The 19,172-nt window shown below is 39.2% G+C and overlaps 2 protein-coding genes and 1 pseudogene across 9 annotated transcripts in view; 2 read left to right on the plus strand and 1 right to left on the minus strand.

Annotated features, from left to right (window-relative positions):
* Positions 1–354: 354 nt before the first annotated feature.
* Positions 355–1,892, minus strand: LOC147170336 (uncharacterized; annotated as a pseudogene).
* A 6,160-nt stretch (positions 1,893–8,052) lies between these two features.
* LOC147170337 (uncharacterized) lies at positions 8,053–12,380 on the plus strand. 2 transcript variants are annotated; one of them, XR_015095634.1, is made up of 2 exons: positions 8,053–8,608; positions 11,493–12,380. XR_015095634.1 is itself a non-coding variant. In XM_086081383.1 (2 exons), exons 1-2 carry the CDS (start codon positions 11,063–11,065, stop codon positions 11,814–11,816), a joined length of 345 nt encoding a protein of 114 aa, XP_085937509.1. In that variant the 5' UTR covers positions 11,061–11,062; the 3' UTR covers positions 11,817–12,288. The 2 variants fall into 2 exon arrangements, 1 of the variants encoding a protein (XP_085937509.1); XM_086081383.1 differs by lacking the exon at positions 8,053–8,608 and adding an exon at positions 11,061–11,083 and having other exon boundaries at positions 11,493–12,288.
* Positions 12,381–13,821: 1,441 nt separating this feature from the next.
* brip1 (BRCA1 interacting helicase 1) overlaps positions 13,822–19,172 on the plus strand; it is a 125,116-nt gene continuing 119,765 nt past the window's right edge. For all 7 annotated transcript variants that reach the window (XM_086081372.1, XM_086081375.1, XM_086081373.1 and 4 more), the window contains exon 1: positions 13,822–14,047. In XM_086081372.1, the coding sequence (XP_085937498.1) occupies positions 13,955–14,047 (93 nt within the window). In that variant the 5' untranslated portion in view covers positions 13,822–13,954. The remainder of the gene's footprint in view (positions 14,048–19,172) is intronic.

The following is a 19,172-nucleotide window of genomic DNA, read 5'->3' on the forward strand; positions in this document are numbered from 1 at the left end:
CTCATAATATTTTCCGATAACGCATTGGTCCTGGCACATTTGTCCAAATCAAAAATGGGTTCATTATAGACCCATACCCCTGTTATAGTTTTGTCCTTTGATGACCCTCCCATAATTGACCAGTATGGAAAGTGATTGTTTCCCATAGATATTATCCATACATGTTATGTCAAAATATCGTCCCCTTATTCCAAAAGTGTTCTAGTCAATTTGTTATCCATGGCGCGTTTTACCTATTTCACATAAAAGCAAGTACACACATTGAGTAAAGATATAGCACATAATACCACAATAAGTACAATCAATGGAGGAGTCGTAACTTTTCGTGCAAAGGGTGATAAACCTGTGAATATATCAATATAATTTAGTAATTTTATGACTGTGTTCTTTCACCAACTGTTTTAGCACCTTAGAGTCGCTCAGTGCGCAACTGTACTTCTCCAAGGAGATACCCAAACGGTTGTCATGCAACACCTCCCACTGGATCAAGGTGAAAGCTGTGGCATCAGTGAAATTGGTTAACCGATAAGTATGATTGTTCCATGTCCACAGGCAGCCAGAGAATGGTACTTTCGGCAACTGGGGATGCGGCCGGGTTGTAGCTACACATAAGACATGTGGCCCTACCTGATATAGCACATCCTCGGGGCACCTCATAATCCCAGTCACACATTGCATTTTCCTCTTTCAGGCATGGATTGGTGTAACCTTGATTTAGCATACAAACTTTTCCCCCATCGGTATGGCCACATCCGGTTAAATCGTAAGTCATATTTGTTTTGGGCGCTAACCAATCTCCCCTAATGTGTAAAATCCATTATGCATTTAAAGCTATAACGGGTAATACATAATACCTGCATACTGTCTGAGAGTTGGTTACATTATATTGCACCCATGTGCCGGTGCACAAAGTGTCATTGCAAACAGTTTTTTCTGCCTGTAAGTATAACCACACATTAGCAGTAATATTCCATACCCGTCGCCATTCGTAATAATTATTTGTCATTACAATTGCTTTAAATCGATTTCTTTGTACTTTGGCATGTATGTATTGCAATGAACACGCAGTCCAATTCCTCCAACCAGTCATATTTCGCAATACCTCATCAGTGGAGTTGTTTACTCTTTCTCGAAACTGCACTTGTTTGTCCCAAATTAATACATTCTGTGCTTGACCTTGCACCGCAGATGGCATCCACCGTGCGTGCCACTTTTACTAACGCATCATGTGTGTATTGTCCAGTGTAGTGCAGCTTGCTTGCAGTAATCTGGTTGTCAATCAGGTTGGCGAATCCCAGCAACGTTCCTGTCCCCTCCAAAAGAGTGTCATACCACGCCCGTCGAGCACGATGACACTCTGGCAAGATAGGGAACTTGATTGTCCAACGTACCTCAGTTCGAATCAGTCCATGTGCCATCTTCATACAGGTTGGCACGATAGGAACAACGTGGGTCGTGACATTGGTGGTAGTATTAGGGGACACCCATATGGCATACAGGAACGTGGATCGTCCCGTGATTTCGAAACCGTTGGCAATCCACGTGTCATGGCTCACCGTGATTGTCCAGTCAGTGCCATTGCTGTTCCCGGTGCAATTCCTTTTTTTCGTATCATACTCACATAAAGAACACGTGGCATTCACCGTCAGTCGGCACCCTCTGGCTATCACAGGAACGTCCCGTCCACGGAAGCACTTCCGACACACCTGGAGCGGACAATCACTGCTTACGTTGGCAATCAGGCAGGCTTGCCCGCCTGAACAAGTAAAGTCGTCCTGGGTGCGGTCGTCAGCGGCGTTTCTCCACCGCAACCGAAACCACCACACGTGCTCCAGCGATCGATCAATGGTGGCCGTCTGAATCGGCTCCCAGCAAAGGACGATCATCCCCATCAGGAGCACACCACCTGCAAGGCCTCCGATGCCCCATCGTCCGGCACCTCCATGTCCCCGGCCAGCATACATCGTCTCGTCGCACTTGGATCCCCAATCAAGGAGAAGTCAAACCTGTACACATACACATAGACAACTACATGCTAGGATTAGTTTTCTCGTAAATAACATTTGTGGACCGGAACATTCACCCACTTTTCGTCTCCAGTATACATTACGGCTACAGAGCTATCCTTCCCCTGCGCTATAATTTCTCCCGCTTTGGGAGGTCCTGTCGCTTGTTGTACCCACACTTTTGCCCCAGCTTTGTCGGTCAAATGTTCTCCTTTTGTTTTCAGCTGCTTCGGCATTTCTACTTCCTGAATGTTATGATCATTGTACTTATGTATTACAAGCTGTGCTATTTTGTCTCTAGCTTGTAACACTAATGGTTGTTCTCCTTCCTGTTTGCAGATGACCACCAAAGCCCCTAGATAGTCATGATCAAAAAACCCCACCCTGGATTGTTAAGCCTAACAACGCCAGGCTTGCTTTGGGCAATAGTTGTCCATATTGTCCTTTAGGACATTGTAGACCTATTCCTAGGTCAATAACTTGCACTTTTCCTGGTACCAAGGTTACTGTTTCATACACCCGCACATCCAGCTCCACCGAGCCCGGTGTGGCTCGCACAGGCAGTTCCGCATTATTTCAGATTTTCCAAATTTTAATGGGTTCCTCCCCGGTCACTGGAGTCACATTAATCATTCGATTAATCGGCGTCACCCCTGACCATAACGGTCTGTTGTTTATTTTTGCCACTGCAGTAACCAGGCGTTTCTTCCATCTATCAAGAGTGTTGTCAACACTTTCTTTTCGGAGCGTAGTCTTCAATATTCCATTCATCCTTTCAATGAGCCCTGCGGCTTGCGGATGATACGGAATATGGTAGATCCACTCTACATTCTTATCTCCCGCCCAATCTTTTATTTGATTTCCGGTGAAATGGGTACCATTATCTGTCTGAACCTGTAAAGGAATGCCGTAAAACATTTAAATCTTTTGCAGACACTGCAGCGTGGCATATTGATTGGCATGTTTGCAGGGATGCGCCACCAGAACACCTGAGTATGTGTCAATCGCAGTACATACGTACCTACATCCCTGTGACTATGGCAAGGGTCCAATGAAGTCCATCTGCCAGATCTGTCCCGGGCTCTTTCCTCGGTGTATGTGTCCCTGCACATGCTGTGGAGTACCTCGTCGGTGATGTTGGCATTTTTCACAATTTTCGACCGCAGTTTTTACATCATCAATATTTAGATCAATGCCTCGATCCAGGGCCCACTGTCGGGTCCCCTGGATACCCCAATGTCCGCTTTTCTGATGTACCCGTCTCGCTAGGCCCACCGTGGATTCCCTCTGCACTATCATTGCCTTTACCAACTGGTCTACCGCTTGATTGTGTAGTGCTTCAGAATCTGTATTTGTAGCGTGTGCATCTACATGTGACACCGTAATTTTCACACCCTGTACTTTGTCCCAAATGTCTTTCCATAGTTCTGCACCATACCTCTTTCCCGTGGATTTTCCACCCATGTGCCTGCTATGTCGGCATCCACGTCGTCAACCCGTTAGCCACGGACCACGAATCAGTGTAAATGTGTGCTTCCTGTAATCCTTCTTGTAGCAAGACCATGTGAATCACTTTCAACTCTGCCCACTGACTACTCTTACCTTCCCCCATTTGTTCCAGAGTCAGCCCCAAGATCGGATTCATGGCTCCTGCCTTCCACTTCCGCTGCCCTGCCTGCCATTTGGCAGAACCATCAGTAAACCATGAATGCCTCTTTTGCTCTACAGTAAGCTGGTCCCACTTTACCCCTGCCTTCACAGGTGAATTGCTGAGTGGCGTAATGTCTGCTACCACCTCACCTTGCTCTGGAACGTCCGCCACCTGTTCATGCAGCACAGACACACCTCTAGCCCCTGGTTTGGCACGTTCAGACACATACCACTTCCACTTAATAACACTCGATTCCTGGGCCGTCCCTATCCTGTGGGTGGTAGGATTACTTATTACCTATCCCAAAATAGGGATATCAGTGCGCATGAGTACTTCATGGTTGACTGTTTGAGCTTCAGTTTCGATTAGGCTCCAATAACATGCCAACAGTTGTTTTTCAAATGGAGTGTACCGACTTCCTGCATCCGGTAACTTCCGTGACCAGAAGCCCAGAGGTCGCCTCACCCTCCCCTGTTTTTGCCACAGACTCCAATTGACATACTCTGCTCGAGCGGAAACTTGCAACTCCACTGGCCCTGATGTTATATTGGCCAAGGACACTGCCTGCTGTATTGCTTTTTTAGCCAATTCAAAAGCAGCTTGTTGAGGCTCCCCCCATTCAAACACCTCCTTTTTCCTCGTTACTTTGTACAGCGGCTGTAAGATCTGTCCTAGGTGCGGAATGTGATTCCTCCAATATCCAAACAGACCAAGAAACCTCTGTATGTCCTGTTTAGTGTGTGGTGTCATGAATGCTTTCACCTTTTCCCTGGCTTTAGGGAGTATTTCCCTTTCCCCCTTGTTCCACTGTATCCCCAGGAATTTCACCACCTGTGTCGGCCCCTGTATCTTCGCCGGATTGACCTCCCACTCATATGACTTCACATGCGGGACCAATGTTTTTAACACCATCTCCACCACTTCCTTGTACCATTATATCGTCAATGTAGTGTGAGAGCATCACCCCTGGGGTAATGTCAACAAATCCAGATGTTCAGCCACGAGTCGATGACAGATGGTGGGACTATGAAGATAGCCCTGAGGCAGCCTCGTAAAAGTGTATTGTCGTAAAGGCGAACTGTTCCTGTCTGTCTTCTGGAATCGGTATGGTAAAAAATGCATTAGCCAAATCTATGACCCCATACCATGTTCCAGGGTGATGCTGTATCTTTTCTATTATGTTCGGGTAGAGAGATTGTTGATTCATTTTAATACAGACTTGAGATCGGTGAACAGGACCTTCGAAGGATTTATTTTGCAGAATATTCTGGACACAGCGGGTTTACAAAAGCACAACTGCTCCTCGCTAGTGTGTCGATTACAGACACTTACAACCTTTTTATACTATCTTGAAGGGCGGTTCCAAACAGTCCACCTGGACTTCAGACTTTAAACACATCATTGATTACATTGTTGTGGAAATTGATGAGATCCCAATCATGAGATCCCAGTCATGACCATAAGACTTTAAACACATCATTGATTATATTGTTGTGGAAATTGATGAGATCCCAGTCATGAGATCCCAGTCATGACCATAAGACTTTAAACACATCATTGATTACAGACACTTGGCAGAATATTGCGACATCACTCACAAAGACACATCCACAGATAAATGTTCTACTGAGGAAATAAATAATTAAAACAGTTATGACTAAATCTGGGCAGAAGACCCTCTTCAGTAGCCACTCACTTACTTCTCTTTACCGAGAAGTTAGTAAACTTGCCGACAACGCCAACATGTTTTGTGGAAAACACTACTTCACCTTTATATTTTTATGCAGGATCGTGAATGGTCGGCGGCAACAATGAATACACAGACACTGATATGCTTTGCTAGAATAACTGTGCCTTTTATTCCCCGCAAACAGCAATAAACACTTTTATACTGTGCTAGAATAATCGTACGTTTTATTCCCCGCAGACAGTAATCAACACCTGTGCTTTGCTAGAATGATTGTACCTTTTATTCCCCGCAACCAGCAATAATCACAACTTGCTTTGCTAGAATGATTGTACCTTTTATTCCCCGCAAACAGCAATAATCACAACTCGATTTGCTAGAATAAGCCAGCTGTCCAAGCCCTCTCCCAGACACTCTCGAAAAAATGTTTGCGAAGCAGGGAAGACTGTAGTATAAACAAGGTATTCACTCCCAGCCTGATTCCGCCCTTTATTTACAAATTGTTGGGCACCTGGATTCGTACAACAGTTCAGGACAACAACATATCCTTATATAAGAAGTTACATGAGGACATATCAAACCATGGTTATTTTCCCTTCAATGGGAATGAGCTAAACAGTTTAAATTTGGAACGATTGGAATCGGTCAAGAAATGTGGAAGTTGAGCCATAATCAACATAAACTAAAAGTTCCTTAGTGTCGCTATAACAAATATGCACATTCACGCACACACATTTGACTTTAACTAGTTGGACAAATCACGCACACACATTGTGTTTAAACTGAGTTGTATGAGAAAGCGCACATCTCGAACAAAAGGCTCTCACGAATTAACGATTCAAGATACAGATTCCAGAAATAGCTCGTTAGAACGGAAAGAGCATGTTCTCATTTTTTATATCGGATGAAAAATGACCGAATTAGGACCGAGTAGGTTGAAAAGTTGTGATGTAAAAAAAATTTAGGAGAAAAAGGCGGCCAAAATAACATGGGGTTGAATGGCCGGAAAAGTGGGACTTCTCCTTGCTTGAAATGAAATAACGGGTACTAAATGACACCTTTGCCCAACAAAAGTGGATTTGTCTGAAAGAAGACCCTTGTGACTACAAAATGTCCAAATTTGATGTTCAGTGAGTAAATATTGTGGCCATGGTGACGAGTTGAAGTGAGATTTTTCCAAAAAGTTATTTTTTTTCTCTGCTTACTCTGCCATTGATTGCTCCACTCTGGCAGACGCAATACACACCAATGTTAAAAGCCTTTTTTTTTTTTCTCCATTTCGCTCACTCTCTTTGAACCCGCACAGGAGGGGGAGATTACATTCCTTGTTAAAAAATTTGATACCTTCAAAACAAGAATGAGGAAATATCTACGAATCTTATTTTATACATGGCAAAAATCTTTATTCATAAGTACAAAAAAATCTAAAATCGAACCCCGTTTTTCACAATTTTGTCAACAAATTTGGCAAGTTTTAAGGTTGATTAAAAGACCTAAAGTACAAATCATATATAATATTTTGAAGAAATTCCCTCTTGTGTTAAGTTGAATATGTCCTGATTTCATTTCTGTAAAGTCATTTAATTATTATTATTATTTTATTTTTATTCTGTCCTCAGTGTGTGTGTCCAACACAAATTGACAGATAGCGAACAGTTTTTAAAATAAATGAAGAGGCTGGAGTAAAGTTGCCTTTTTACTGTTGTCTTCCATTTCTTCTTCTTCTTCTACTACTGTAAAACTGAAACATACAATTGATGAGTTATTAACATTGTTTTTTAGTTTTAAATTATATTTTAGCCGTATATAATTATGTTAACTCAGTATGGCTGTATGAATAGACCTATATTCTTATCTGTGTTATTTTCATGAGAAAGAGCAACGGGTCTGTCTATTCATTCCGTAATCTAAAAGGGAGGTTTCCGGGGATTTTGTTGTGTCACCAAGGGAGTCAGGCTTATTATTATTGTATTTTTTTAATCTGATTTATACCCATGGGAACGGATTCTCTTGTATTTAGTTGTAACCAGGTGTGTTGTGGGCTGACCTTTTTTTGAACCCTTTTTGTGAATAAATAACGATGTGAGCTAGAGAGAGGGAGCCACATTTGAACGGACCACCGTTTGGGTGACTTTAAATGTGCGACCAGAAGCTTCTGGTAATTAAAACCTTTGCAAAGGAACTCCTTCAACAGAATCTCACCATTCAGTTAATTGAACACGCAAAGAGTACAATACTTAATATTGTCTACTCTAACAAATGGTGACCGCCGACGCTGAATTATAACGAATGGTCTCCTCCGTTGAACCAAACGGAAGGTGTAATTCTGACGTGGAACAGGCTGCGGCGTTCAAAGACGGGCGGAACTTCTAGGCCTAAATAAATAAAGTACGGTAAGTGGAGATCTTTATCCACGTAGAAGAAGTTTTGTCTGTCTGGTCCGCTGCAGCTGGTTTTTTCGTCTTGCAAATTATCTAAATTTTAAAAGAGATCTGTGTGAACGAGTTGTAGTTTGATGTTGTGAGTTGTGATAATTCCGACGATATTGAACTACACACGTCGTGAGGCGGTGCATTGAAGTGCAGCCTGTAGATTATAGTATTGCGCTTCTGCTTTGGCAGTTTTTGGCCGATTTGAGGACAAGTAACATAATTGTTCATGGCTCTTGGTGTGAAAACGTCCTAAACACGTAATATTTTTTTTTGTTTGAAAAAGCGCCTGTTTGAAATTGAACAGTATTGAGGGTCCAGGTTGATTACAGTAATAATTGGATTTGTGTTGCTGTATTTGCAATCGAGAGATTACGTGTAACTTTTATTTTTTTTTGGCGCTTTTATTGTGGTTTGAGGTCAGGATTCCCGTTTGAATTTCTTTTGTTCCACGGTTGAGTTCGTTAGCACGTGATAAATTTCATTATTTAATAAAGCGCCTTGCAGAAATTTTGCAATAAAGGGAGAACAGTTTAGCTCAGCGGGATTGGGTAACCGCTGTGTATAAACGAGAGGTCACGTGATTCTTATGTGTGTCTGTGTGTGGCCATATGTGTTAACATATTGAACTATTAATATTGAAAGTGAGACGTCACTGTATTGAATCCGGAAGTAAACATAAAAACTACAAACAAAAATGGAGGCGATTTCGACCCGGATACAGAATGGTTTGTCCTGAATGCGCTTCCGGTTCAGCGAAAAATAAAAGCGTCGATGAACAATGAAAAAACGAACTATGGATCGATTGTATACAAAGCTTTCGCTGGACAAAATGGTATGTCAGACTTTTGTATTTTCTTTGTTGGTAATGGAAAAAGGCTGAATTTGATGCTAAAATGACTCCAGCATTTGTGGAGCAGTTTACGGATGGGTTGTTCAAAGTTACCCGTTTACTGAAATCACCGTATAAAACTGTAGTTTAAATGTTATAAGATTTGTAGACAACAAATTGAAGGAATAACACCGTTTATTTTTTATTTTTTATTTTATAATGACTGAAGAGTGTGTGCGTATGCATTTGAGTGTGTGACCTAGCTTCTAAAAAAAAAAGGTGGGGGTTTGTAAGTGAGAAGTGTGCATATGGGGATTTTGTTTGTTTTTCTTTAATATTTTAACTAAGTTTGGTGTTGTTTTGTGTGAGATGATAGTGTTGTGATAGTGGCGTTTGTTTTATTAATGGGAATATGATAAAATAGGTTTTGCGATTTATAATGTTAAGATTCCTCCCCCCCCCCCCCTTTCCCCCGTTTCTAGGTTAGGAAAAAAGGTGGGGGCTGAGCTGTGCGCTGTGAGCATAATGTGTCCTCGTAATGGGACTCTTTTTTTGTCAAAATGGTAAGAGAGGAATGATAAACAATATAAAATAAGTAATAGTATTTGACTGAGCTAATAAATCTTTACACTTTAATGATTGATGACGATGGTTAATTTGTTAACTTTCCCTTTTCGGGACAAATGAATAAAGAGTAATGATAAAATAATGGCATTTTGTTTGAGAGTTGATATAATTATGCCTACATCTTTATAGCTGTGGCTGGAAATAAGATAGTTGAATAAAGAGTTATGAATGTTTTTGAAATTGACATGTTGATAATGATTTTTAATATTTGTTTTTTCTCTGAGTGTGTCATTTCAGAAACTGATGTTTGAGTTCCAAGGCAGATGAGGGTTTGATGGCCTTCACTGATTACAAACTGCGAACGGGATGCGCCCCAGCTGCTGATACGTTGTATGGCTAGTAGCTATTTGAAGGGGTATTAAAAAAAAAAAAAGAGAAATGAATAAAGAGGCTGTGTTTTTTACGAAACATTTTTGAGAAAGCAGGGAGTGAACTGTCTTGCTATGATCCCATATCCTCAGTCTGGCATTTTTAAAGCATTGTATCAACGAATGTGCATTTTTTGATCAGGTGAGCTCTCAGAAAGACTGTGTGTCATCGGATCCACATTGCAGACAGCGTCTGAATGGATGTGGCAGAGATCAAAGGTCTAAAGCCGCAGAGCAACAGTCTTCTCGTCCTGTGCCTAAGAAAAACATGATGTTCAAATTCCTCAATGCCCAGTGACTGTGTATACGCCTCATTCTAGTGACTTCTCCCCTATGGCTGTTTTGCATCCAGAGGAAATCTAAATGCCTGCTCTGAACATTGCTGCCACAACAGCCGCCATGCTGGCCAGGACTGAACATTGACAACAGCTGCCGTCCTGCCTTTTGCTGGGGGTCTGGACTGAGAAAGTTGGTGGTCGGAATGAGATGTGATCCATTCAGTAAAATGCTACATGGTGATATGCAAGGCATTCTTAATGTGTTGAGTGGGGAACTGTGATCTATAGCAAGATATTTCAGGAAATTGAAAACGACATATGTAAATTTGAAATGAGGGATTGAGAAAATTTATTTCAATCTATAGCCTATTAAATTTTTGCCTATATTTTTGGGAGAATCAGTTTCTGAATTGGTACAATGGGAATTTTATTAATATGTTATGATATGATATATTTTTATTTTTCCCGTGAGGAACTTTTTTGGACTTCGTCCAGCTGCAGCTATAGTATAAAATAAATAATAGAATAAAATGAGTAGTAACAAGTAAAAGACTAACTAAGAGTTTGATGGCTAAGTTTGATTTTTTTTTTAACAGCACTGTGATTTATAAATCCCAGAAATATTTTGTGTGCTGTGTTTTTTATGAGCCCCGCTAATATGTGAAAGATTAGATTTTATCCTCAGCCCCACTAATCTGTAAAAGAGGTGAGGTTGATTAGCAGTTTAAATAATTTTTGGGACTCTAGGAGAATTAGAGTAATATGGTTATCTCTATTTTTTATGGCCCCAAAGTCATCATATATTAGTGTCTTAAGTTGTATCTGCTTATGCTCAGTTTTATAGTGTTTTGTAGCTCTTTTGTTTATTTTATAGCCTGATTTAGAGGGTTGAGTTATTTATGACGTTTTTTGAGAAATGAGGTCTCTATTTTGTCCTCCCTTTATCTTGAAAAAATCAGTGGATCTTTGTCAAATGAGGGAGTTTATGTTTAAGAATTTAACCAATGTAGACGAGTTAGAAAATTAAAATCAAACTTAAAAATGAAATTAAAAAGGTTGTGGGGTATCGGCCTACACTCCAATTGACAGGATGAGTTTGAAAATAATAATCCACAGTTTGAATATGAAGAAATCTACCAGAGGAAATCGATCGCAAAGTAAGTCTGAAGCAAGCAAGGACAATAATGCATATTCGCCGAATGAAGGTAATTATATTATATTATATCTTTTATCTCAGAATCATATTTGAAAAATGTAATGTTTGGAGCCCAGTGTTTGCAAAAGAGTATAGATAATATGAATATATGTGAGTTTTTCCCAGCATGCCAGGATTCGGCCGGTCATGGGATTCTGGGAAGAGAATAAGAGATAAATATTTATAAGCTCTGTCTTATATTAATGAATGAGCGAATGTCATTCAACTCAATCAAGGGCTGGGCTCTATTTTAATGTCACAAAAATAGATCTTTTCCTGTTCCAACAGCACAGGACCTACGGATCTTAATCAAATAACATTTACTAATCCCAACTAACAAAAACTATCAGGGTTTTTTCCTCCAAATAAAATTTATGTGAGTTTATGAGAAACTAAAAATGAAAAGTTTTTGCACTCAGGAGAACGGCCCCAGGGGGTTGGTGAGGAAATCTTGTGCAGTTCTCTGCACAGAGAAAATGCCACATCTGGTCTACAAGGCTTCCGGAGACGTGCCAGGCTCGGCCATCTCATCAACTGATGCTCTCAGGTTGAAAGGAGAGACGAAATTCCACAACTGGAGCATCAATCTTATCACCTCCGACCTGGAGCCACGTCAGCTGAATCCGTGCCCGGTTCCGGAGCTGCCGTTTGAGGACATCAGTCAACGGATCAAGAGCAAGTGCCTTTTTTTGGGCAATCATTCCTTTGATCAGTCACATTTTGGGCAGAATAATCCCAGGTGACAAATCGAAGAATTTGGGTAGTCTACCCCAAATTCTTAAAGAAGAGACGAACTATTGCGACACTCTTTTCATTAAAAAAAAATACCTTCAAAGAACTTCATCACAAGATGGCTTCAAAGAACACATATTCGTCTGCCGATATATTGCGACACTTTTTAATGAACAACATTTTATGTTAAGCCTCACATATGCTATGCTTATTTTACTAAAAATCTTTTAAATGTATCAAATTGTTTTTTAATGTCATATGATTGCTAAATTACCTCCTCTTCTGCTAAAGGGATGTTTTAAGGATAATTATTTTTACCACACAACCATTGAAAAAAAAATGTTTTAATGTGTTGAGCTCTCAAGAGCTCAAATGAGGGAATGATGAGTTATTAACATTGTTTTTTAGTTTTAAATTATATTTTAGCCGTATATAATTATGTTAACTCAGTATGGCTGTATGAATAGACCTATATTCTTATCTGTGTTATTTTCATGAGAAAGAGCAACGGGTCTGTCTATTCATTCCGTAATCTAAAAGGGAGGTTTCCGGGGATTTTGTTGTGTCACCAAGGGAGTCAGGCTTATTATTATTGTATTTTTTTAATCTGATTTATACCCATGGGAACGGATTCTCTTGTATTTAGTTGTAACCAGGTGTGTTGTGGGCTGACCTTTTTTTGAACCCTTTTTGTGAATAAATAACGATGTGAGCTAGAGAGAGGGAGCCACATTTGAACGGACCACCGTTTGGGTGACTTTAAATGTGCGACCAGAAGCTTCTGGTAATTAAAACCTTTGCAAAGGAACTCCTTCAACAGAATCTCACCATTCAGTTAATTGAACACGCAAAGAGTACAATACTTAATATTGTCTACTCTAACACAATACAATAATATGTCATTAAAATATACATGCACACATAAATGACCACACAAGTAGCTGTGCATAATATGAAAATTATCTAGAATGCAATCTACACTTAACTGCAACATCACTGGCGTTAGAAATGCAAATAAACAATCAAATGCCCTCATGAACTGAAAAGCAGCTTTAAAGTAAAAAAAGTAACTTATAAGCGATGCTTTTCTCTGGCACAAGCAACATAGGAAGTCGTGAAACTGTAGCCATAGAATAGTAGCGTAAACTAGCGTGCGGTTTGCGCACTGCCCACTATTAACTGGAGGTGTCATGTGATCATCTACCGGAACAAAAATTTTAAATTGTATGTAAACATTGTATATTTGATTTTGGGATTTTCTTTTTTTTTACTGTTCCCTGGCAGTTATTGTTGATTTGTATTGAAAATGAATTGTTGATTGTTGCCAAATGAGTATGTTTTAATGCAAATAAACTGTTTTTAAAAAATGGTTGCCATGTTTGTTCTGTAAATTGCAATAAAGCTAAAAAATATATATATATAAAAAAAAGGATAGCCCATTGACAACGAGTCCTCACTGATCTCACTGATAAAACTGGATAGCGGATAGGCTAAGACGTTTGAAGCCGCAAGCTGCCATATTACTACTCCCAAAAAATGCTTTTCGTCCTAAGATCCTATACATTTACAGTATCGAAATTGGAGAACATTTGAGACAGTACTTTGTAGAAATAGCATGATTTGTAATGTTTTTAATTTGTTAAACATAAACTAGGGGACTCCAGACATTTTACAACTTGCTTTAAATACATTTATATATTATATGTTTAATGATGTTTACAGGAGGAAACTTGTATTTTTTTAATTAAAGAATTATACCTGTAATTCAACAAAAGATGCCTCTGCCAAATCTAATATTGGGGTCTAAGGAACTGTGTAAAACCTGTGGGGCTCCGGCCCTCGAGGACCGAGTGTGCTCACCCCTGGTTTATACAATAGTCTTTTCGCGAGATGGAAGTAGTAAGATGGCCGATCTATGGCTTCAACGGCTTGCACGGGCGTGTATGGGCTATCGGCTATCCAGTATATACAGATCAGTGCGCGTCCTCCACTCGCCATTTCAGAGGGTGGCGGTCATGTACCAAAAGTTGTTTATCAAGAAAAAGAAGAAGAAGTTGTTGTTACGTCTAATTGGTGGTTATCATCAGCGCAACTGGACGGCGCTCTAGTGTGTGGGAGTTTGTTAAACTTGTGACATAAATATAATAACATGACTGCACCGTCGGTGGAGTACACCATTGGAGGAGTGAGGGTCCATTTTCCCTGCAAGGCATATCCGTCCCAGCTGGCCATGATGAATTCAGTATGTAAACCTCATCATTAACATACACGTTAAAGTTAAATTGGGGTGCCACCCACATATTGCGGTAATCAAAAGTGTTTCATTATTGCACTCCACCGCCAAAAGTTCACCATGCTGAATCCTGCAGTTTTTGTGCTACAGTATTTGGGGAAAAACAGAATAAGCTATTTTCACGCCACGGTGGTCCAGTAACCCTGCCTTCGCGTGCTATGGAAAGACCTTACCACTCGGAAAGTCCTAATTACGACCGAATTATGTTCATGTGATTTTGTTGTAGCAAAATTGTGTATGCTACGTAATTGTGTAGATTCTAAAACAACCTGCTTTGCTAGCGGACGTTAACGCCCTTATAAGTGTTAATATTTCTTGCCATTCACAAATCCTTCCGAGAAAGGGCTAGCGCATTTCATGGCAGCGGCATGTGTCGTGGCACCAGCGACGCCACTTCTGCTTATGGCACGCGGCACCAGCGACTTCACTTCCGCGTATGCCGCGGCATCCGTTACGTCACTTTCGCGAATGCTGCGGCATCAGTTACGTCACTTTTGCGAATGCTGCGGCATCAGTTATGTCACTTCCGCTTTTTACGAACTGTGTGTTTTTTGTTTGTTTGTTTTTTGTCAATTTACTAAACACGTTCTTATTTTCACAGACTGGGGGGCACGCAGTCAACCCCATAATCGGGGTAATAAATAAATTTTATTGCTGGCTTTTAGCTTGACACAAATGTCGACATTGGTCTGGTATGTGATACTGTTTACTGTTTGTATGTTATTAATTTAATGTTTAATTGTTTTTATACGTTTGTTTTTTTACCTCATGTAGGCTACAGCAGTTTTCATGCAGCTATTTATTTATTTTAAAGTGCTCTAGAAGTAAAGTTGAGTTGTGCTACATTCGCGAGGCACCCCTACGTCACTTCCGTTGTGCTTGTCGGCCATTGTGACTAGTGTTGTGTCATTCACGTACGTTTCGTTCAAAAATAAATAATCTTTTCAGTAAACGTGAGTGAACGGATCCCTTCCTGAAGCGATTCGTTCTTTTTTCAGTTCATTTGAGCTCAGCCACGCTCATGTCGTCAATCTTCGCGAACGACTAATCAGCAGCCAGCGTCAGACACGGGCGAACGTACTCCCATGCTATTGGCGTTAGCCAACGCGAATCAGTGAGTGAACGTGTTGCCATTTCCAGTTCACGAACGTATCAGAGAGTGAACGAGTTAGTGAGTGAACATGTTGCCATTTCCGGTTCACAAACGTATCAGCGAGTGAACGAGTCAGTGAGTGAATGTGTTGCCATTTCCGGTTCACGAACGTATCAGCGAATGAACGAGTCAGTGAGTGAACGTGTTGCGTAGACAAACGATTTGATGAATTCATCTTTTGAATGGTTCTTTTTAATGAACTGATTCTAAAGATTCAGTTCACTTAAAAGAACTGTCATGCCCATCACTAATTGTGACACATCTCAGCTAGATGCCACAATGGCTGACATGAACAGCACCATATTTGGACGCGCTTTATTGAACCATAGAAAAAGTACAGAAAAGTATACCCGAAATAAACAAAATGAAACATTATATATTAGTATACTAGTGTACAACATAAAGAAAACAAATCAACATCACAAAAAAAAACATAATAATGCCAGGGGTTTCATATACATCCAAATAACTTAGTTTTATTTTTTTACAAGTATTGACTGCTTTCAGAGCCTTTCTGTTCTGAGAGTCATTTATAAGTCTAATATAAATGATCGTATCAATGTGAAAGCGTGTGAAGTTGGGTTTTTGAGTTCCATATTTGCATTTATGAATAAAAATGTAACTCAAAAACCCAACTTCACACTTTCACATTGATACAATCACCTATATTAGACTTATAAAGGACTCATAACAGAAAGACTCTGAAAACTGTCAATATTTGTAAATAAATAAATACGTTATTTGGATGTATATGAAACCCCTGGCATTATGTTTTTTTGTGATGTTGATTTGTTTTCTTTATGTTGTACACTAGTATACTAATATATAGGGGTGTTAGAAAAAATCAATTTGGCAATATATCGTGATATTACAGCGCGCAATTCTCGAATCGATTCAATATGCGGTCGAATCGATTTTTAAACATCAATTATTTATGGGAATATTCAACAAAACGTCTTACTTAGGGTTAGGATTCAGACATTATGCATGGAAGAATGTTATATTAATGGAACATTAAGCCTTAATATTTTATTTCAGTGCTGTTCAAACATGAAACAGACTGCAACCTGTTTGTTAAATGCAGTGGCTCAGTTATAAGCCTGAATTTTCAGATAAATAAATACATTTTCATACAAATCTTTCAGTGTACATGTACAAGTTTTCTGATTAGTATTTTCTAAATTTGAGTAAAAACTATTCGCAATAATCAATTTATAGATTCGTATCGGGATTAATCGAATCGAATCGTGACCTATGAATCGAATCACCAGGTACTAGGCAATTCACACCCCTACTAATATATAATGTTTCATTTTGTTTATTTCGGGGATACTTCTTTGTACTTATTCTATGGTTTAATAAAGCTGATTTAAAAAAAACAGTAGCTTCCTAATATGGTGCTGTTCCTATCAGCCGTTGTGGCATCTAGCTGAGCTGTGTCACAATGGTCGACAAGCACAACGGAAGTGACGTAGGGGTGCCTTGCTAATGTTGAATGGAGCGTGCAAAACATAAACAATGATGTCACACAGGATCCTCCTATACATTTACAGTATCAAAATTGGAGATCATTTGAGACTATACTTAGTAGATACAACATGATTTATAATGTTTTAAATTAGTTAAACTTTAACAAGAGGACTTCAGGCAATTTACAACTTGCCTTAAATACATGTACAGTGCTGCTCAAAAGTTTGTGAACCTCTTGTGCAATTAGGATTTTCCAATTGTTTCAACCTGATTTTGTTGGTCATTTTGAACTAGGCATGGGCCGATATCAGATTTTGACGCTATGATAACCTTGAGCAAAAATATCGCGGTATCACGGTATAAAATTTGCAGCTCTAAAATATATAATTTTTTAAAAATATATTTTGGTAAATAAAATAATTTTTCCACATTCAACAGTTTTATTTTTTAAACAAAATATAGAATACAGCATTTGCTACAATAAACGTTTGACATGCTAAGTGAAAATTACTAAGTATCAAAACAAACGCTATAAAGTGGGCAAAACCTGCAGCTCAACAATAAACGAATAATTAAATATTTAAGTTGAATATGTCCTGATTTCATTTCTGTAATGTCATTTAATTATTATTATTATTTTATTTTTATTCTGTCCTCAGTGTGTGTGTCCAACACAAATTGACAGATAGCGAACAGTTTTTAAAATAAATGAAGAGGCTGGAGTAAAGTTGCCTTTTTACTGTTGTCTTCCATTTCTTCTTCTTCTTCTACTACTGTAAAACTGAAACATACAATACAATAATATGTCATTAAAATATACATGCACACATAAATGACCACACAAGTAGCTGTGCATAATATGAAAATTATCTAGAATGCAATCTACACTTAACTGCAACATCACTGGCGTTAGAAATGCAAATAAACAATCAAATGCCCTCATGAACTGAAAAGCAGCTTTAAAGTAAAAAAAGTAACTTATAAGCGATGCTTTTCTCTGGCACAAGCAACATAGGAAGTCGTGAAACTGTAGCCATAGAATAGTAGCGTAAACTAGCGTGCGGTTTGCGCACTGCCCACTATTAACTGGAGGTGTCATGTGATCATCTACCGGAACAAAAATTTTAAATTGTATGTAAACATTGTATATTTGATTTTGGGATTTTCTTTTTTTTACTGTTCCCTGGCAGTTATTGTTGATTTGTATTGAAAATGAATTGTTGATTGTTGCCAAATGAGTATGTTTTAATGCAAATAAACAGTTTTTAAAAAATGGTTGCCATGTTTGTTCTGTAAATTGCAATAAAGCTAAAATATATATATATATATAAAAAAAAGGATAGCCCATTGACAACGAGTCCTCACTGATCTCACTGATAAAACTGGATAGCGGATAGGCTAAGACGTTTGAAGCCGCAAGCTGCCATATTACTACTCCCAAAAAATGCTTTTCGTCCTAAGATCCTATACATTTACAGTATCGAAATTGGAGAACATTTGAGACAGTACTTTGTAGAAACAGCATGATTTGTAATGTTTTTAATTTGTTAAACATAAACTAGGGGACTCCAGACATTGTTGCTGATTGGGCACAACATCAAAATTAAACTGAAATGTGCAATTTGTACAACGTATTAATCTACAGCACAATTAACACAAAAATTATGGATTTTTTCTTTAACAATAAAATAAAAGGTGATAATTTCTTGCATAATTTCCCATCAGTTCAAATTATGATGCAGAAAGGTGAGCATGTTCACCTTTCCTGGATTCAATTTGGAGCGATGAGGTGAGAGGATCTGTCCACTAGTATTGAAAATCCTCTCTGAGGGCACACTGGTGGCTGGGATGCAGATTTTTTATTTTTTTTGCTACATTGCCAAGGAAAGTCAGCTCTTCCATGTGTACTTTTCACCATGCTACTGGGTTATCATCAGACAATATGGAAGGGTGAGACAAATACAATTTAATCTCCATTGTCACCCTTTTTTCAAGGGGTGTATCTTCTTCAATCTTTTGTTGTTTTGCTGTTGTAATTTTTTTTCAGCAAGTTAGATAGATGTTTGTCTTTCTTCTTTGTAGCGGCAGTAGAGGTGGAAGTGCTGCTTCCTTGAGCTTGATCAGAGGTGGCAGGTAATTGTTGAGGCAGCTGCAGTGGTGGTGTTGTTTCTGCCAGGTGCACAGCCTCCGCTACAGTGGCCCTGATGGTGTCATACTTGTTGTAAGTAAAGTTTCCCTTGAAACAGGGATCAATAAAGCAGGCAATGTCAATCGCCTAGTTGACTTTCTCTGAAGAGATACGGAATTGCAGATCATCCTTAATTGTTTTTTTTCATTTGTTTTGTTAGGGCATCATCTTCTTCCTCCTCGTTCAGTAGGCCAGCAGTGATGTGCTCCATTACCGGCTTCAAAGATGACAGTGTGGTCTTTGTTTCTGAACTCAGTAGATCT

This window comes from Leptonotus elevatus, chromosome 7 (assembly GCF_054856555.1).
Source record: "Leptonotus elevatus isolate MCC_2025b chromosome 7, RoL_Lele_1.0, whole genome shotgun sequence".
NCBI classification, from domain to species: Eukaryota; Metazoa; Chordata; class Actinopteri; order Syngnathiformes; family Syngnathidae; genus Leptonotus; species Leptonotus elevatus.

Bases quoted from the DNA above. Each gene is read 5' to 3' on its own strand.
- LOC147170337 (XM_086081383.1), top strand. From the start codon at position 11,063: ATGCATATTCGCCGAATGAAG. The intron at 11,084-11,492 runs GTAATTATATTA...TTTTGCACTCAG, and splicing joins TGCATATTCGCCGAATGAAG to GAGAACGGCCCCAGGGGGTT.